Source organism: Lissotriton vulgaris, unplaced genomic scaffold, assembly GCF_964263255.1.
Source record: "Lissotriton vulgaris unplaced genomic scaffold, aLisVul1.2 SCAFFOLD_848, whole genome shotgun sequence".
NCBI classification, from domain to species: Eukaryota; Metazoa; Chordata; class Amphibia; order Caudata; family Salamandridae; genus Lissotriton; species Lissotriton vulgaris.
The window spans coordinates 104,342-125,735 of NW_028245995.1; the positions used below are offsets into that span (position 1 = coordinate 104,342).

Here is a 21,394-nt window from a genome sequence, read left to right on the forward strand (position 1 = left end):
GCTCCATCATGACCAGTCAGAGCAGGCTTGGCCTCAGCGTGACCAGTCAGGGCAGGCTTGGCCTCGCTGTGACCAGTCAGGGCAGGCTTGGCCTCGCTGTGACCAGTCAGGGCAGGCTTGGCCTAACAGTGACGGGTCAGGGCAGGCTTGGCCTCACCGTGACCAGTCAGGGCAGGCTTGACCTCACCGTGACCAGTCAGGGCAGGCTTGGCTCCATCATGACCAGTCAGAGCAGGCTTGGCCTCAGCGTGACCAGTCAGGGCAGGCTTGGCCTCACCGTGACCAGTCAGGGCAGGCTTGGCCTCACCGTGACCAGTCAGGGCAGGCTTGGCTCCATCATGACCAGTCAGAGCAGGCTTGGCCTCAGCGTGACCAGTCAGGGCAGGCTTGGCCTCACCGTGACCAGTCAGGGCAGGCTTGGATCCATCATGACCAGTCAGGGTAGGCTTGGCCTCACCATGACCAGTCAGGGCAGGCTGGGCCTCACCGTGACCAGTCAGGACAGGCTTGCATCAATCGTCTCTGTAACTTTTAACGCATGTGTGGGCACTTGAAAAGGGGTGGGTCCGAGGGAATACCGTCCCTGGCAGCCGTTGCCCAAGTGATTCTGGGCCTTGTAGCTGGTGGTGTTCGTGTTCATTGCCACGGGCTGGTAACCCATGGTGCCAGGGTGTGTGCTTGGCGCATGTCAGGAGCACAGTGGGTGACAGCGCAGCGGACACCCTTATACTCATGAAGCTGTTCTGCTGCCTCCCTTTCACGCAACGCAGCTCAGTGGGTGACAGCGCAGCGGACATCCTTATACTTATGAAGCTGTTCTGCTGCCTCCCTTTCACTCAACGCAGCTCAGTGGGTGACAGCGCAGCGGACACCCTTATACTTGTGAAGCTGTTCTTCTGCCTCCCTTTCACTCAACGCAGCTCAGTGGGTGACAGCGCAGCGGATACCCTTATACTCGTGAAGCTGTTCTTCTGCCTCCCTTTCACTCCATGCAGCTCAGTGGGTGACAGCGCAGCTGACACCCTTATACTCATGAAGCTGTTCTGCTGCTGCCTCCCTTTCACTCCATGCAGCTCAGTGGGTGACAGCGCAGCGGACACCCTTATACTCGTGAAGCTGTTCTGCTGCCTCCCTTTCACTCAACGCAGCTCAGTGGGTGACAGCGCAGCGGACATCCTTATACTCATGAAGCTGTTCTGCTGCCTCCCTTTCACTCAACGCAGCTCAGTGGGTGACAGCGCAGCTGACATCCTTATACTCATGAAGCTGTTCTGCTGCCTCCCTTTCACTCAACGCAGCTCAGTGGGTGACAGCGCAGCGAACACTCTTACACTCATGAAGCTGTTCTGCTGCCTCCCTTTCACTCAACGCAGCTCAGTGGGTGACAGTGCAGCGGACACCCTTATACTCATGAAGCTGTTTTGCTGCCTCCCTTTCACTCAACGCAGCTCAGTGGGTGACAGCGCAGAGGATACCCTTATACTCATGAAGCTGTTTTGCTGCCTCCCTTTCACTCAACGCAGCTCAGTGGGTGACAGCGCAGCGGACACCCTTATACTCGTGAAGCTGTTCTTCTGCCTCCCTTTCACTCAACGCAGCTCAGTGGGTGACAGCGCAGCGGACACCCTTATACTTGTGAAGCTGTTCTGCTGCCTCCCTTTCACTCAACGCAGCTCAGTGGGTGACAGCGCAGCGGACACCCTTATACTTGTGCCCTTATACTCGTGAAGCTGTTCTGCTGCCTCCCTTTCACTCAACGCAGCTCAGTGGGTGACAGCGCAGCGGACACCCTTATACTCGTGAAGCTGTTCTTCTGCCTCCCTTTCACTCAACGCAGCTCAGTGGGTGACAGCGCAGCGGACACCGTTATACTCGTGAAGCTGTTCTGCTGCCTCCCTTTCACTCAACGCAGCTCAGTGGGTGACAGCGCAGCAGACACCCTCATACTCATGCCCTTATACTCGTGAAGCTGTTCTTCTGCCTCCCTTTCACTCAACGCAGCTCAGTGGGTGACAGTGCAGCTGACATCCTTATACTCATGAAGCTGTTCTGCTGCCTCCCTTTCACTCAACGCAGCTCAGTGGGTGACAGCGCAGCGGACACCCTTATACTTGTGCCCTTATACTCGTGAAGCTGTTCTGCTGCCTCCCTTTCACTCAACGCAGCTCAGTGGGTGACAGCGCAGCGGATACCCTTATACTCGTGAAGCTGTTCTGCTGTCTCCCTTTCACTCAACGTTGCTCAATGGGTGACAGCGCAGCGGACACCCTTATACTTGTGCCCTTATACTCGTGAAGCTGTTCTGCTGCCTCCCTTTCACTCAACGCAGCTCAGTGGGTGACAGCGCAGCGGACACCCTTATACTCGTGAAGCTGTTCTTCTGCCTCCCTTTCACTCAACGCAGCTCAGTGGGTGACAGCGCAGCGGACACCCTTATACTCGTGCCCTTATACTTGTGAAGCTGTTCTGCTGCCTCCCTTTCACTCAACGCAGCTCAGTGGGTGACAGTGCAGTGGACACCCTTATACTCATGAAGCTGTTTTGCTGCCTCCCTTTCACTCAACGCAGCTCAGTGGGTGACAGTGCAGTGGACACCCTTATACTCATGAAGCTGTTTTGCTGCCTCCCTTTCACTCAACGCAGCTCAGTGGGTGACAGCGCAGAGGATACCCTTATACTCATGAAGCTGTTTTGCTGCCTCCCTTTCACTCAACGCAGCTCAGTGGGTGACAGCGCAGCGGACACCCTTATACTCGTGAAGCTGTTCTTCTGCCTCCCTTTCACTCAACGCAGCTCAGTGGGTGACAGCGCAGCTGACATCCTTATACTCATGAAGCTGTTCTGCTGCCTCCCTTTCACTCAACGCAGCTCAGTGGGTGACAGCGCAGCGGACACCCTTATACTTGTGCCCTTATACTCGTGAAGCTGTTCTGCTGCCTCCCTTTCACTCAACGCAGCTCAGTGGGTGACAGTGCAGCGGACACCCTTATACTCATGAAGCTGTTTTGCTGCCTCCCTTTCACTCAACGCAGCTCAGTGGGTGACAGTGCAGCGGACACCCTTATACTCATGAAGCTGTTTTGCTGCCTCCCTTTCACTCAACGCAGCTCAGTGGGTGACAGCGCAGAGGATACCCTTATACTCATGAAGCTGTTTTGCTGCCTCCCTTTCACTCAACGCAGCTCAGTGGGTGACAGCGCAGCGGACACCCTTATACTCGTGAAGCTGTTCTTCTGCCTCCCTTTCACTCAACGCAGCTCAGTGGGTGACAGCGCAGCTGACATCCTTATACTCATGAAGCTGTTCTGCTGCCTCCCTTTCACTCAACGCAGCTCAGTGGGTGACAGTCCAGCGGACACCCTTATACTCATGAAGCTGTTTTGCTGCCTCCCTTTCACTCAACGCAGCTCAGTGGGTGACAGTGCAGCGGACACCCTTATACTCATGAAGCTGTTTTGCTGCCTCCCTTTCACTCAACGCAGCTCAGTGGGTGACAGCGCAGAGGATACCCTTATACTCATGAAGCTGTTTTGCTGCCTCCCTTTCACTCAACGCAGCTCAGTGGGTGACAGCGCAGCGGACACCCTTATACTCGTGAAGCTGTTCTTCTGCCTCCCTTTCACTCAACGCAGCTCAGTGGGTGACAGCGCAGCTGACATCCTTATACTCATGAAGCTGTTCTGCTGCCTCCCTTTCACTCAACGCAGCTCAGTGGGTGACAGTGCAGCTTACACCCTTATACTCATGAAGCTGTTTTGCTGCCTCCCTTTCACTCAACGCAGCTCAGTGGGTGACAGTGCAGCGGACACCCTTATACTCATGAAGCTGTTTTGCTGCCTCCCTTTCACTCAACGCAGCTCAGTGGGTGACAGCGCAGAGGATACCCTTATACTCATGAAGCTGTTTTGCTGCCTCCCTTTCACTCAACGCAGCTCAGTGGGTGACAGCGCAGCGGACACCCTTATACTCGTGAAGCTGTTCTTCTGCCTCCCTTTCACTCAACGCAGCTCAGTGGGTGACAGCGCAGCTGACATCCTTATACTCACGAAGCTGTTCTGCTGCCTCCCTTTCACTCAACGCAGCTCAGTGGGTGACAGCGCAGCGGACACCCTTTTACTTGTGCCCTTATACTCGTGAAGCTGTTCTGCTGCCTCCCTTTCACTCAACGCAGCTCAGTGGGTGACAGCCCAGCGGACACTCTTACACTCATGAAGCTGTTCTGCTGCCTCCCTTTCACTCAACGCAGCTCAGTGGGTGACAGTGCAGCGGACACCCTTATACTCATGAAGCTGTTTTGCTGCCTCCCTTTCACTCAACGCAGCTCAGTGGGTGACAGCGCAGCGGACACCCTTATACTCATGAAGCTGTTTTGCTGCCTCCCTTTCACTCAACGCAGCTCAGTGGGTGACAGTGCAGCGGACACCCTTATACTCATGAAGCTGTTTTGCTGCCTCCCTTTCACTCAACGCAGCTCAGTGGGTGACAGTGCAGCGGACACCCTTATACTCATGAAGCTGTTTTGCTGCCTCCCTTTCACTCAACGCAGCTCAGTGGGTGACAGCGCAGCGGACATCCTTATACTCATGAAGCTGTTCTGCTGCCTCCCTTTCACTCATCGCAGCTCACTGATTGCCAGCGCAGCGGACACCCTTATACTCATGAAGCTGTTCTGCTGCCTCCCTTTCACTCATCGCAGCTCAGTGATTGACAGCGCAGCGGACACCCTTATACTTGTGAAACTGTTCTGCTGCCTCCCTTTCCCTCAATGCAGCTCAGTGGGTGACAGCGCAGCGGACACCCTTATACTTGTGAAGCTGTTCTGCTGCCACCCTTTCACTCATCGCTGCCCAGTGATTGACAGCGCAGAGGATACCCTTATACTCGTGAAGCTGTTCTGCTGCCTCCCTTTCCCTCAACGCAGCTCAGTGGGTGACAGCGCAGCGGACACCCTTATACTTGTGAAGCTGTTCTGCTGCCTCCCTTTCACTCATCGCAGCTCAGTGATTGACAGCGCAGCGGACACCCTTATACTCGTGAAGCTGTTCTGCTGCCTCCCTTTCACTCAACGCAGCTCAGTGGGTGACAGTGCAGTGGACACCCTTATACTCGTGAAGCTGTTCTGCTGCCTCCCTTTCACTCAACGCAGCTCAGTGGGTGACAGCGCAGCGGACACCGTTATACTCGTGAAGCTGTTCTGCTGTCCCCCTTTCACTCAACGCAGCTCAGTGGGTGATAGCGCAGCGGACACCCTTATACTCGTGAAGCTGTTCTGCTGCCTCCCTTTTGCTTCCTCCCTTTCTTCTGGGGCCGCAGTACTGGTGGTCCCACCCCAGGGCCCCCTCACCAAGGCCATGCACGCTGCCAACACAGGCTGCATGTCTTGTGTAGGAAAATCCGAAGACGTACAATAGGTGAAGGGAAACCAACAACTGGTTAAGTAAGAACCCTCACTCACCACCTAGTGGTGACATGCTTCATCACTGGGTTCCCACTGGAAAGACCTAGCGTCTTTCAAGTGTGCTACTACGCCTGTATACAGCAGAGCTGGTTCTTGTTAGTGTTGAGGGTGCATACAAAACCGAATTGTGCTAAGTGAGTGCAAAGAAGAGAAAAATTAAAAAGTGCGTAGGTGTGACAGTAAACTATTTTATTCAGAGTCCAACCAGCACTGGTTAAAAACAATTTAGAGTGGAAACATAGGGAGGGTCTCGGTAATTAAAGACACCTAGTCCACAAAGTGAAATAATTAGGTCAACCTAATTCTTTACTTTGTGGACTAGGTGTCTTTAATTACCGAGACCCTCCCTATGTTTCCACTTTTTAATTTCTCTTCTTTGCACTCACTTAGCACAATTCGGTTTTGTTTGCACCCTCAACACTCACAAGAACCAGCTCCGCTGTATACAGGCGTAGTAGCACACTGGAAAGACGCTAGGTCTTTCCAGTGGGAACCCAGTGATGAAGCATGTCACCACTAGGTGGTGAGTGAGGGTTCTTACTTAACCAGTTGTTGGTTTCCCTTCACCTATTGTATGTTTTCTACCACATCAAGATTCCTCTTGTAAAAGTGGAATTTCGTTATCTTCACTCTTCAGTTGTTTATAACAATATTCTTTAGGGGTAAGAGAGTGAACTATCATACCCTTACTCTCCCTTTGTTTATTTGTGGAAAATCCGAAGAGTCAAGGCAGGGCTGTGTGCCATGCCCCTCAGGCAGTGTATAAGATATAGATAAGTCACCCCTACTGTAGGCCTTGAGCCCTAAGTCAGGGTGCACTATATCCTAATTGTGGGCATGTCAGCATAAGCAGATATGCCCCTCCAATGTCCAGTCCATTCTGTGACGTTGTAAGAGAACAGGGAAGCCATAGAGAGTGCAAGGGCTGGATACTTGTAAACATGACTTTACCAGCTCCATGATGGCGTCTCAGAATTCTAAAATGTTTGGTGCCAAACATCTTGGGCCTGATTCACAAAGGTAAAGTTAGATCAAAAGGCTAAGTTTAGACCTAAATCTAACTTAGACCAAAAGTCTAACTTTAGTGGTAGTAAACTTAGTCTTCAGGTCTAAACTTAGACGTTTGGTCCACGTTTACCTTTGTGAATCCGGCCCCTTGTCTTAATTAATGCTCACTGATGCCAGTGATGGATTTATTGATAAATTCACATCAGAGACCCGTTTAAGAGGGTCCCTGAAAGCCTACTAAGCACTGGCGAGGTCCTGGACTGGTATTCGTCAGCCGGCCACCACCAGGCATGGTTCTGACCGCATGGGGTGAGGGCCAGCACTCTCAGAGGACAGAGACAAAGCCTACGCCGGGCGGGGGTCTTTCACACCTCCTCCAGGATGGGATGGCCTTCCTGGGAGTGAAACCTCAAATGCAACGCCGCCTTTGAAATCCAAAATAGGAACCCCCAGGCAGTAGGGGTGGCCAGGCCCCCTCTCCTGCTCCAGCTAAGCCCCCTTTCCTGCTCCACGTTCGACAGGAGGAAAGGCGACAAAATTAGGTAGATAAGGAGAAGGGTCCTCCCTTAGCCTGTACCACCCCCAGGGTTGGGGAAGGCGAGGTGAACCCCTCTCTTATAATTCCACTATCTTGAAATGGTAAAAAAAACCTCATATCAGGGTTAGGGTAGGGCCTCTTCACACAGGAAGTGGTCACTAGATTGTGTAGACACCCTAAAGGTTAGTAGCCCTTTGAGTATTTAGGTGGCCCCCGGAGCCTTGAACACCAGATTCATCGGACTAAAGAAGATGAGGATGAAGAAGACCCGCTGTACGAGAACTGAAGCCCTGCAGCCGAAGAAAAAGGTGCCAAACCCTGCCAGCTGCTCCAAGGACTCGTCCATTGCTGCCTTCTGGGCCTTTCTGAACCAGCAAAGGAATCGAAGAACCCCGGAGCGCCTACAGCCTTTGAGAAATCACAGAGAAGCTGCCTTGGAGTGAAGGTATCACCCCCTGCACACCGCAGGCACCAGTTTGTCAACTTGCTGCTTGCCAACGACGTCGACGCAGCACTGACGCAAGAAGAAGTAGAACGGCTACGGACAGTCACATCTGCCTCTCCATCAAGTTTGGAAGCACCAGAACCTACAGAAGCCACGGTGTACCAATACCCGGGGTACTGGACCCCCAACGGGGAACACCAAGAAGAAGACTCCACTCCGGGCTCCCAGGGCACCAGAAGCAAGCACCTGTTGGGGGACATCAAGGCCCCCGAGATCTACTTCCTGAATGGCCCAGCTGTCCTGAGATCGCGTTTTCAAGTTGCCTGCTCCTGACCGCGAGGACCCTGAAGACGAACAATGCCCCTGCTGGCCTCTGCTCTGCACAAAGCCCAACTGGCCCTAGCACCGACTAATCAATTGTGCTCTAATGGTCCCCAGGCCCTTGGAACCTCCCCCTCTAAGGAGACCCACCGAACGTACCTGTAAGACTCCCTCTGCAGTGCTTTTTTAAGTGTCACCCTTCGTCTTTGTGCACTATCTTCCAAGACCTCAGCACTCTGCTCCCCGCCGATTCCAGATGCTCCTGAACTTCTCCGGCTGGAACTTTGGACCTGGTCCCGACATCGACCAAAAACGAGAAGATGAACTTCATGAAAGAGTTGCCTGATTTTACATGCATTTTTCTTCTTTTTCCCCGTTGTTTTAACCGATGGGTAATTGCGTTCAAAAGTGATATTTTTCAGAACTTAAAAAAGTTGTACTCAGAAAGTACTTTTATTTTTTGGCAGAGTTTTATATAGCGCAAACTTGATCCAAATCTGGTATCAGAGCGCTTTACAAAGCACCAGTAGTGTTACATGAGGACAGAAATTCATTTTTACCTTACCTTAGAAGTATGTTCTTGGTCTTAAAAAATATGTTAAAATTGACTTTCATTTTATAAAATGTTCGCGAGTTTATTCTGGATTGTTTTCCTCATTTATTGCCGCTGTGAGTATAACAAGTGCTTAGCACTACCCTCCGATAAGCCTTACTGCTCCCCCACGCTACCACAAAAAAGAGCGTGAGACTCATCTGCTTTCACCTCTGCTCACCCCTTCGGTTTCACTGGAGTCTGCACAGTGCACCTCACTTTAGGGCACATAGAGAGCCGGCTTCCTACCGTCGCTCATCCCTCTATGTTCCCTCCACTCTCTTGCCGGCTGCAAACACGCGCACAATGCTGATCACAAAGTCCATTTAATGTAAATTGATCAGTTACCGCTTTTGTCAGAGAGATCCTTTTGTTACTTGCAGTTTATAAGTTTAAATCCTAATATAGAGCCGTGAGTTATTAACCGTCATCAAAGAGCTGCATGCAAACTGCAAGGTATATGTTAGAGTGTTATATGATTTTTTCCCCAGTCTTTCACTATCCTAATGTTTCAAAAAGGGTTGATTTTGATAGATATCAAATCTTATCATTAATCCCAACCATGGTGCTACGTTTTAAATTCTGAGTGTGTGCCTCTCCAGACCGAGCACTTTTAAACTATCTGCTACCAGGAGCGGTGACGTGCAACCCCTCCACCTTGTAGTCCTCTGTCCTATATATGGGTTTGGTTCACGTACACTGATTCACATGCCTAGGATTGACTGTCTCTGTGTAACTTGTGTGTAATGTGAAGTGCTCTGACGTCCTACACTGGTATGAGTGGCACTATAAATCTTGTTAATCGTATCTGAGAGAGAGAGTGGTTATGGAGACTTCGGGGCACTGTCAAAGGGGGGTAGTTTGCACCCGCATGGCTAGAGCCGGCCCTGGCATCTCTTCTCCTTTCTCCCTCTCCCTCCTGCACTCTCTTTCTCCCCTATCAGCCTACACCCCTCTTCTTTCCGCTCTCTCTTTCTCTCCCTCTCAGTATACATCCCTCTCCTGTGAGACCCTCTTGATGAGAGTGGTCTCAGGGCATCTCTCCCGCATCCCTCCTAAGGTGTGTGCCACTCAGTCCCCCTCTCCTCCTCCCTCCCCTATGCCCCCCTCCGGTGTGTGCCACTCATTCCGCCTCTCCTACTCTCCCCTCAGGGTGCACCCCCACCCTCTGGTGTGTGTCACTCACTCCCCCTCTCCTCCTCTCTCTTTCCAGGGACAGAGGGGCGCCGCCTCCAGAAGAGGGAGGAGCCTGCCGGGTACCTGGAGCAGGTGCAGGGGATGCTCAGCTCCTCCCAGGAGACCATCAGCTCCTGGGCCCAGCACCTAATGGACAAGGTCAAAGAGGTCGGCGTGGAGCAGCGGCTGATGTGAGTACAACCCGGATCTACCCTCACCCCCTCACAGACTGGCCTAGCTCCACCCTCACCCCCTCACAGACTGGCTCTACCCTTACCCCCTCACAGACTGGCTCTACCCTCACCTCCTCACAGACCGTCTCTACCCTCACCCCCTCACAGACTGGCTCTACCCTCACCCCCTCACAGACCGTCTGCACCCTCACCCCCTCACAGACCGTCTCTACCCTCACCTCCCTCACAGACTGACCTGACTCTACCCTCACCCCCTCACAGACTGGCTCTACCCTCCCCCTCACAGACTGACCTGTCTCTACCCTCACCCCCTCACATATCGGCTCTACCCTCACCCCCTCACAGACCGTCTCTACCCTCACCCCCTCACAGACTGGCTCTACCCTCACCCCCTCACAGACCGTCTCTACCCTCACCCCCTCACAGACCGTCTCTACCCTCACCTCCCTCACAGACTGACCTGTCTCTACCCTCACCCCCTCACAGACTGGCTCTACCCTCACCCCCTCGCAGACCGTCTCTACCCTCACCCCCTCACAGACCGTCTCTACCCTCACCTCCCTCACAGACTGACCTGTCTCTACCCTCACCCCCTCACAGATCGGCTCTACCCTCACCCCCTCACAGACTGGCTCTACCCTCCCCCTCACAGACTGACCTGTCTCTACCCTCACCCCCTCACAGATCGGCTCTACCCTCACCCCCTCACAGACCGTCTCTACCCTCACCCCCTCACAGACTGGCTCTACCCTCACCCCCTCACAGACCGTCTCTACCCTCACCCCCTCACAGACCGTCTCTACCCTCACCTCCCTCACAGACTGACCTGTCTCTACCCTCACCCCCTCACAGACTGGCTCTACCCTCCCCCTCACAGACTCACCTGTCTCTACCCTCACCCCCTCACAGATCGGCTCTACCCTCACCCCCTCACAGACTGGCTCTACCCTCACCCCCTCACAGACCGTCTCTACCCTCACCCCCTCACAGACCGTCTCTACCCTCACCTCCCCCACAGACTGACCTGTCTCTACCCTCACCCCCTCACAGATCGGCTCTACCCTCACCCCCTCACAGACCGGCTCTACCCTTACCCCCTCACAGACTGACCTTGCTCTACCCTCATCTCCCTCACAGACTGGCTCTACCCTCACCCCCTCACAGACTGGCTCTACCCTCACCCCCCCTCACAGACTGGCTCAACCCTCACCCCCTCACAGACTGGCTCTACCCTCACCCCCTCACAGACTGACCTGGCTCCACCCTCACCCCTCACAGACTGGCTCAACCCTCACCCCCTCACAGACTGGCTCAACCCTCACCCCCTCACAGACTGGCTCTACCCTCACCCCCTCACAGACTGACCTGGCTCCACCCTCACCCCTCACAGATCGGCTCTACCCTCACCCCCTCACAGACTGGCTCTACCCTCCCCCTCACAGACTGACCTGTCTCTACCCTCACCCCCTCACAGATCGGCTCTACCCTCACCCCCTCACAGACCGTCTCTAGCCTCACCCCCTCACAGACTGGCTCTACCCTCACCCCCTCACAGACCGTCTCTACCCTCACCCCCTCACAGACCGTCTCTACCCTCACCTCCCTCATAGACTGACCTGTCCCTACCCTCACCCCCTCACAGACTGGCTCTACGCTCCCCCTCACAGACTGACCTGTCTCTACCCTCACCCCCTCACAGATCGGCTCTACCCTCACCCCCTCACAGACAGTCTCTACCCTCACCCCCTCACAGACTGGCTCTACCCTCACCCCCCTCACAGACTGGCTCAACCCTCACCCCCTCACAGACCGTCTCTAGCCTCACCCCCTCACAGACTGGCTCTACCCTCACCCCCTCACAGACCGTCTCTACCCTCACCCCCTCACAGACCGTCTCTACCCTCACCTCCCTCATAGACTGACCTGTCTCTACCCTCACCCCCTCACAGATCGGCTCTACCCTCACCCCCTCACAGACCGGCTCTACCCTTACCCCCTCACAGACTGACCTGGCTCTACCCTCATCTCCCTCACAGACTGGCTCTACCCTCACCCCCTCACAGACTGGCTCTACCCTCACCCCCCTCACAGACTGGCTCAACCCTCACCCCCTCACAGACTGGCTCAACCCTCACCCCCCCCTCACAGACTGGCTCTACCCTCACCCCCTCACAGACTGACCTGGCTCTACCCTCACCCCCCTCACAGACTGGCTCAACCCTCACCCCCTCACAGACTGGCTCTACCCTCACCCCCTCACAGACTGACCTGGCTCCACCCTCACCCCTCACAGACTGACCTGGCTCTACCCTCACCCCCTCGCAGGCTGGCTCCACCCTCACCTCCCTTATAGACCGGCTCTACCCTCACCCCCCTCACAGACTGGCTCTATCCTCACCCCCCTCACAGACTGGCTTTGCTCTCACCCCCTTCACAGACTGGCCTGGCTCCACCCTCACCCCATCACAGACTGACCTGGCTCTACCCTCACCCCCTCACAGACTGGCTCTACCCTCACCACCTTTCACAGACTGGCCTGGCTCTACCCTCACCTCCCTCAAAGACTGACTTGGCTCTACCCTCACCCCCTCACAGACTGGCCTGGCTTTACCCTCACCTCCCTCACAGACTGGCTCTTCCCTCACCTCCCTCAAAGACAGGCCTGGCTTCACCCTCACCTCCCTCACAGAGTAGCCTGCTACTGTCCTGGCTACCTGGCTGGGGAGGTTGAGCCCCGTGTGTGGCATGATTCATTTACATACTACCAGGCTGGGGTGGTCGAGCTCCGTGTGTGTTGTGATTAAAAAAAAAATCAAAACAAGATTTATTCGGTATAAAAAATATCCATAAAAGCATTCTACACAATAAAACTTGATTCAGGGCAGAAACATAGCGATAAAGAAAAACATTTCTTCATATTATAATCCCCTTTGCCCCCTCATAAAATGATTTATTAAAAAAGATACGTATTTCATTATTAACATACAGACACCATGCTAATCAATAACATTTCATGGGGTGCAAAAAAATACAACAAGCTTTAAAAAAGGTACCGGAAATAGAGGCAAACATCTCAACCAATCAGTCTCATAGACAAGTGATTCCAAGTATGAAAGCATTTTCCTTCCTTTAATTGCTAATTGAGTGAAGGAAATTACCCCATTACAGATCGTAACATGATCTAATTGACGTATAAAGAAGAAGGCGGTTTTATGGGAATATAACTTATTGGAAATAAAAAGTGGACGCAGAATTGATTTCCTGAGATCCCTGTAAAAATTACAGAACAAGATAAAGTGCATGTGCTTTGGGCAGATTTGCCATCGCAGGGGCACATGGGAAGGTTTGCACTCCAGTCACCCATCTTAGGAAATGCGGTCTGAAAATGCAAGGTTTGGAGCCTGTTGGACAGGCCACATGAAGGGCCGCTCTCCCCCGGCCCAACCCGGCCCGAGCCCGGTCACACAGGTACCATACACCACCATTGCACGTCCTCCGTCCCCTCAGGGACCCCTGCCTTCGAACATATCGACCTCGTGGACCCGATCCACTGCTGGCCCGCGCGCCCATCCTGGGCGCCATCTTGGACACTCCACCACGAGGCCGCCTGGCCCCCGATCGACCTCAACCCTGGGCCTGGCCAGGCCTCAGACATCCCGGCACCACCATCCACCCAGGAGGTGAGCGGGCTACTTGGCAAGTCAATGGGAGAAAGAGGTGTCGATGGCTCTCCCCGCCAAGTGCCGCTCGCCCATCGCCTCCCCGGGCGCTGGCCCCACCCCCCTGCTGGGTGTCTGGACTCCCCCATCCCGGACCTCCCGACCTCCAAGTGCGAGGGTCCGGACATCAAAGAACACCAGCCCTATAACTGGGGCAGCTCCAGAGCAGGAAGGCAGTTGTATCTTGGAGTCGAGAGACGTAAAGAAGAACTCATCCTTGACGGACTACTGGCGCTGCCGTAGCTCTGCCTTGTGCACCATCGCCCTGCCTGCTGGTGCTGCCGCAACCTTCGTAACCTTCGTAATCCTTCATCGTCGTCGGGACCTGCTGGCATGGCCGCGGACCGTTTGCAACCATCATCTTCATCGGGACCTGCTGGCTCCGCCGCGGACCGTCGCTTCCTTCGTCCATCTCGGGACCTGCTGGCTCCGCCGCGGCCCGATCATCTAGAACGCCGAGCTCGAGGATTGAGAGCTATTTCCATCTTTTGGTAACCAAGACTGTCCCGCTACCCTTTCCCCAAACCAGAGACCAGAATCGAGGGGACCCCGGAGTCCAGACCTCCTTGTACCATTTTATCGTACTTTAAGAATCGCCTATAAAATCTCGTTGAACCTTACCCTTGTGTGGTGTCCGTCTGTGGGGGGGAAGTTACTTGTCTGTACGGTCACTGGAGTCGGCTCTCCCTGGAGACCGCTCCCCTTATCCTCGGCCGACCCTCCCGGTCCGTCTAACATTGGTGGCAGCGGTGGGATCCGAATCACCGCATAATCGTACAGACAGTAGCTCACCCCACGACGAAATCAAGATGACAACTAAAGAAAGCGGATCCACCGAGAAATTCCAGATGGAGAAATTGGACGAGTACAACCATCGTGAACTAAAACAATTCTGCATCGAACTAGGTATCGCTACCACCGGACTAAGTACCAAAGACGATTTCAAGCATGCCCTAGAGTCTTGGGCAGAGACCGGGGTCGCCGGAACCCCCGATCGAAGCATCGCAGCAAAAACCACCATGGCTCCTGAAGAGCAAAGAACGGGTCTCTCGCAAGACGAGATCCAGGAACGAGAAAAAACCCGACTACACGAGCTAGAAATGGCTCGGCTCAAAATGGACGTTGAACTTAAGTTGGCCGAACAGAAAATAAACTTAGAGCACCTGCGTCTCCGAGAAGAAAGAGAGGAGAAACAGAGACAAAGGGAGCTCGAGGAAAAGAAACTGGCATATGAACACGAGCGACGACTAGCTGAGATTGATTTACGCAAGCAGAATAAAGAAATAGGGGTGTCCGAGCAACCCCACACCCCAGGGACAACGGAGAAAAAGGTACACATCCCCAAGGATGTCGTTCGAGAATACTTCCGAGAGGACGACATCCAGCAATGGTTTAAAGCCTACGAAATCGCTATGACTGCACACCGGATCGATAGAAACGACTGGGGAGCCGGCCTATGGGGGAGATTCCTCAATGAGGGCCGCGACACCCTGCTACAGCTCCCGGACCACCAGATGACCTCCTATGACCATATGAAAGCTGCCCTCCTCACCCGCTATGGCCTCACACCCGAAATGTACCGTCAGAGGTTCCGAGACTGCACCCGCATCCCGGGTACAACTTGGGTGGACTATGTAACCTACTTTAGCCGAGCCTTCGAGGGCTGGATCAAAGGAAGCAAGGTTACAACCTACGAACAACTGTTCAATCTCATGGTATGGGAGCACCTATCGAACAATTGCTTTATTGAACTCCGCCAGCACCTCCTCGACAGCAAGTTAACCGATCCCCGGCAGCTCGCAGCCGAAGCTGACCGATGGGAAATCACCAGAGTGGGCCGGAATGGGTCCTACGAACAGAACCGGAACAACAATGGTCAGCACCGTCCCCGAGGAGGAGGAGGAGGCCAAGGACGCGGAAGAGACAACGCTCCGGTCGCCCCCGCGGTCAGCACCACCCCCCCGGCCAACCGGGGCAGCGCCCCGGCGCGACCGGGATACCGAGCCAATGTTACGTGCCATCGATGCCAACGAGTCGGCCACTATGCCAACGATCCAAATTGCCCACAGTACCAGAGCCCAAGACCCCGCCAGGTGGCTGCTGCTGCCCTGGGGGAAGAACAGATCTCCGAGGAGCAAGAAGAATATGAGCAAGAGCATCAGGAATGGGAGCCAGCCGCCATGGCTCTAGCCTGCTTAGGGGGGAAAGACATGGTCCCGCGGGTCCCCCTACCCGCTAACACCCAGAAGTACAGCCAATGGGTGAGCATCAATGGACGCCGGGCTGAAGCCCTTCGTGACACTGGGGCCAGTGTAACAGCCGTCCGCTGTCACCTGGTGACCCCGGAACAGTATCTACCGAACATTCTCTGCCCTGTACGTTCAGCCGATAACTCGGAAAGTCTGTGTCGGATGGCCTGCGTCCCTTTCGAATGGGGGGGGTCTCCGGCATGTTGAAAGTCACGGTCCGAGACGATGCCCCCGTAGACTGCCTCCTGGGGAATGACCTTGAAAGCTCCCCGTGGGCCGCCGTAGAACGAAGAGAACACCTGGGGATGTTAGGCGTCCCGGACTGGGCGTGCGTCACCACCCGGTCCATGGCCGCCCGTGCCAGCCCCCGCCCAGAGGAACCCGAATGGCCGGCGCCACCGCCTCCGGTCGCCCCAGCCGAAACCACCGACCGTGACGTCCCCCCAGAACAAGCTCAACCTCCAGACCTCACTAACCTCGACCAGTGGCCTCAAGAGGGGGGGCCCACGCAAGAACAATTTCGCCAAGAACAGAAGACCTGTCCCTCCCTCGAGGGACTCCGCCAGCAAGCGCTCGCCCAAGGCGCAGGGGATACCTCCGGCACTCACTGGGTCTACTGGGACAATGACCTGCTGTACAGTGAGCAAAGAATCGCGGAGCTGGGGGCCAGCCGAGTACTGGTGGTGCCCCTCCGTTTTAGAGACTTTCTGCTAAACCTGGCCCACGATGTCCCCCTGGCGGGACACCTGGGTCAAGATAAAACCTACAGTCGTCTGGTGACCCACTTCTTCTGGCCCAAAATGAGGAACGATGTACACCAGCATTGCCGATCTTGCCCCACGTGCCAAGCCAGTGGAAAGAGCGGCCGCAAACTAAAAGCCCCCCTGCAACCTTTTCCCGTGGTCACCACCCCGTTCGAGAGGGTCGGGATAGACATCGTGGGGCCCCTGGACCCGCGCACAAAACAAGGTCATCGGTTCATCCTGGTGCTAGTGGACCACGCCACCCGCTACCCCGAGGCTGTTCCCCTGCGAACTGTGACAGCCCCGGTAGTCGGCCGGGCTCTAATGGGGATCTTCTCCCGTGTGGGCTTCCCCCGAGAAGTCGTCAGCGACAGAGGCACGAACTTTATTTCTAAATATATGAAGTCCCTCTGGCAACAGTGCGGGGTTACCTACCGATTCACGACCCCCTATCACCCTCAAGGAAACGGACTCGTTGAGCGGTTCAACCGCACGCTCAAAGGGATGATCGGGGGGTTGGAAGAACCCCTCCGTCGCCAGAAGGATGTACTGCTGCCGTGCCTCCTCTTCGCATATCGAGAGGTTCCCCAGAAGTCCCTGGGCTTCAGCCCGTTTGAACTGCTATATGGACATCCAGTGCGGGGGCCGCTCAGCCTAGTCAAAGAGGGCTGGGAGATGCCCCCTCTAAAGAACCCACCAGATGTCTTCCGGTACCTCCTAACACTCCGCAACCAGACCCGGCGGTTCAGAGAGCTGGCAAAAGCCAACCTAGAGGCCAGTCAAGAGGACATGAAAAAGTGGTATGACCGGAATGCCTCCTCCATCGAATTTGAACCTGGGCAACAGGTATGGGTGATGTCCCCCACCGAACCCTGCGCCCTGCAAGACAAGTGGACGGGGCCCTTCAAAGTAGTCGAGCGCAAGGGTCCTGCCACCTATCTCATCGACATGGAATCTTCCCGGAACCCCCTCCGGGTCCTCCACGCTAACAGACTGAAACCCCACTTTGTGCGCTCCGAACTCGGCCTCCTGATGGCCACCGACAATGGGGTTGAAGAAGACTCCGAGCCCCTCCCTGACCTCCTACGGACTCAGGAGAAAGACGGCTCCGTGGATGGGGTCCGACTCTCGGAGGCCCTCGCCCGAGAGCAACACCAGGAGTGTCGAGTCCTCCTGTCACAGTTCGCCAACCTGTTCTCCCTCACCCCAGGGGTCACTTCCTGGTGTGTGCACGATGTGGACACGGGGGACAGCCCCCCTATCCGCCACCGGGCCTACCGCGTGCCAGATCGGGTACGGGCCTGCATCCAGGAAGAGGTAGCCAGAATGCTCACACTCGGGGTCATCAAGCCCTCAGACAGCCCCTGGGCCAGTCCTGTAGTACTGGTCCCCAAAGCGGCCGCCCCTGGCACCCCACCGGAACTCCGGTTCTGCGTCGACTACCGGGGCTTGAATGCGGTCACCAGAACAGACGCACATCCCATCCCCCGGGCGGATGAACTAATCGACCGCATGGGAGCTGCCCGCTACCTCAGCATTTTCGACCTGACGGCGGGCTACTGGCAAATCGGCCTCACACCCCGGGCCCAAGAACGTTCTGCCTTTTCCACCCCCGATGGGCATTACCATTTCAAGGTCATGCCCTTCGGCATGAAAAATGCCCCAGCAACATTTCAGCGGCTCGTCAATCAGGTCCTGGCGGGGCTCGAAGGGTTCAGTGCCGCCTACCTAGACGACATCGCTGTATACAGCCACCATTGGTCCGAGCACCTCCACCACCTCCGAGCAGTGCTACAAGCCCTTCAGCGAGCTGGCCTCACGATCAAGGCCAGCAAATGTCAAATTGGGCAAGGATCTGTGACCTACCTCGGGCACCAGGTGGGAAGCGGCCTGGTGGCCCCTCTGCAGCTCAAAATTGCCGCCATCCAGTCCTGGCAGCCACCCATCACCCAGACCGAGGTACGAGCCTTCCTGGGCCTCACGGGCTATTACCGAAGGTTCGTGAAAGACTATGGTACTATCGTGGGGCCCCTCACAGAACTCACGTCAAAAAATCAACCCAAAAAAGTCAACTGGACCCCGGAGTGCCAAACAGCATTCGAACAATTGAAAGCCGCCATGTGTTCCGCCCCGGTGCTCCAGGCCCCCGACTACAACCGGGAGTTCGTCGTCCAGACGGATGCCTCCGACCATGGCATTGGGGCAGTCCTGTCTCAAGTGAACACCGAAGGCCTTGATCAGCCAGTGGCCTTCATCAGCAGGCGCCTCCTACCACGGGAACAACGCTGGAGCACCATAGAGAGGGAGGCCTTCGCTGTGGTATGGGCCCTCAAGAAGCTCCGGCCCTACCTCTTTGGCACACACTTTCGGGTGCAGACCGATCACCGACCCCTGCAGTGGCTGATGCAGATGCGGGGGGAAAACCCGAAGTTACTACGTTGGTCCATCTCCCTACAAGGGATGGACTTCACAGTTGAACACCGGCCTGGGCCGGATCACGCCAACGCAGATGGCCTGTCCCGGTTCTTCCGCCTCGACGAGGAGAGTCCCCAAGAGGATGGGTAACTCTCCCCGCCTTCAGCTGGGGGGGACGCATGTTGGACAGGCCACATGAAGGGCCGCTCTCCCCCGGCCCAACCCGGCCCGAGCCCGGTCACACAGGTACCACACACCACCATTGCACGTCCTCCGTCCCCTCAGGGACCCCTGCCTTCGAACATATCGACCTCGTGGACCCGATCCACTGCTGGCCCGCGCGCCCATCCTGGGCGCCATCTTGGACACTCCACCACGAGGCCGCCTGGCCCCCGATCGACCTCAACCCTGGGCCTGGCCAGGCCTCAGACATCCCGGCACCACCATCCACCCAGGAGGTGAGCGGGCTACTTGGCAAGTCAATGGGAGAAAGAGGTGTCGATGGCTCTCCCCGCCAAGTGCCGCTCGCCCATCGCCTCCCCGGGCGCTGGCCCCACCCCCCTGCTGGGTGTCTGGACTCCCCCATCCCGGACCTCCCGACCTCCAAGTGCGAGGGTCCGGACATCAAAGAACACCAGCCCTATAACTGGGGCAGCTCCAGAGCAGGAAGGCAGTTGTATCTTGGAGTCGAGAGACGTAAAGAAGAACTCATCCTTGACGGACTACTGGCGCTGCCGTAGCTCTGCCTTGTGCACCATCGCCCTGCCTGCTGGTGCTGCCGCAACCTTCGTAACCTTCGTAATCCTTCATCGTCGTCGGGACCTGCTGGCGTGGCCGCGGACCGTTTGCAACCATCATCTTCATCGGGACCTGCTGGCTCCGCCGCGGACCGTCGCTTCCTTCGTCCATCTCGGGACCTGCTGGCTCCGCCGCGGCCCGATCATCTAGAACGCCGAGCTCGAGGATTGAGAGCTATTTCCATCTTTTGGTAACCAAGACTGTCCCGCTACCCTTTCCCCAAACCAGAGACCAGAATCGAGGGGACCCCGGAGTCCAGACCTCCTTGTACCATTTTATCGTACTTTAAGAATCGCCTATAAAATCTCGTTGAACCTTACCCTTGTGTGGTGTCCGTCTGTGGGGGGGAAGTTACTTGTCTGTACGGTCACTGGAGTCGGCTCTCCCTGGAGACCGCTCCCCTTATCCTCGGCCGACCCTCCCGGTCCGTCTAACAGAGCCTTAGTCTAGTCAGATAAAATCTGTGTTGGGTATTCCTAATGAATATAAGATAAGGTTGAGTGCCTAATCAAAAGGGCCCTTCGCTAAATGATCTAACATTAGGTTTAGTGCATAGCCCTGCCTCCCTTTTTATCTTCCTAGACCCAAGGAGTTTCTTTTTAAGCTCCCCTTACTATAGTTCTCCATGGTCGGTGGGTCTTTAAAAACAACTTTCACATCGCACTCGATCAGAAGATCATGGACATATTTTAACCATGGTATCTTCTTCGAGTGATCCAGTCTGAGACAATCATATATTATTTCCTTGGTAAAATAAGTTTCTTCCTTTGTCCAAATTTGATGCCATAAGTTGATGGTCAATACACTAATCAAATCGCTTATAAAGGGGACATCTGTACCTCTATGGACAGTATAGGTAGCAGTAGAATTAGGGACCGACAACACCCTATGCAAAAATATATTTCCCATTATTTGCAATATGGAGGTATCTGCCATTCCCCAAAGGGCGCACCATAGCATACCCCAGAAACACATTTGCTCCCATAAAGTTTTAAAATCTCTCTCACAGGCTTATTACCTATATTTTGTGAGAATCTAAATATAGCCTCACTTGTCCTTAAAAATTTCAATTTGCTTAGGTTAATATGTGCATTCCAGGTACCTTTACAGTAAAAAGTAATCCTAAATATAAAAAGGTAGTGGTCCTCTCAATGGGTGCACCATTTATGAAGTGGGTACTCTGTTTAGTTTTACATTTCCCACAAGTCATAACCAGAGTTTTAGATCGATTAATTGCTAGGTCTTTATCAGTCATAAACTTGGTAAAATCATCAATCAGAAGCTGAAGACCGTCTGCAGTCCTGAAAATCAGGACTACATCGTCTGCGTAAAATAAAATAGTTGTTACGCGTTTACCTACAATAGGGGCATCAGCGGTAACACCCTGTAGCAAAGAATCAACTCCATTAATATGTAATGAACATAAAAGTGGTGCGAGAACGCAATCTTGTCTAATCCCTCTTGTAACTTTAAAGCGCGTTGTGCATTCCCCTGTTGGTCCATATCGTATCTTAGATGTTAAATGGACATAAATTTGAGACAAGAGACGAATGATATTAGTTGGAGCGCCCATCCCTTCCAGCGTTTGCCATAACATAGTATGGTTCACTGAATCAAACGCGCTGGAAAGATCGACAAAGCATAGGTGGAGGGAACCCTCCTTTGCACGGGTATATTTTCCTATGATAAACTCCAAATTTATACATTGTTCAACCGTTCTGATTCCTTTTCTGAAGCC

The 21,394-nt window shown here is 54.6% G+C and overlaps 1 protein-coding gene across 1 annotated transcript in view; it reads left to right on the forward strand.

The window, feature by feature from the left end:
• The window catches only part of APOC2 (apolipoprotein C2), a 47,522-nt gene that overhangs the window by 15,299 nt on the left and 10,829 nt on the right, over window positions 1-21,394 (forward strand). Inside the window, exon 3 of the mRNA XM_086949240.1 lies at window positions 9,576-9,729. Within this exon, the coding sequence (XP_086805366.1) occupies window positions 9,576-9,729 (154 nt within the window). The remainder of the gene's footprint in view (window positions 1-9,575; window positions 9,730-21,394) is intronic.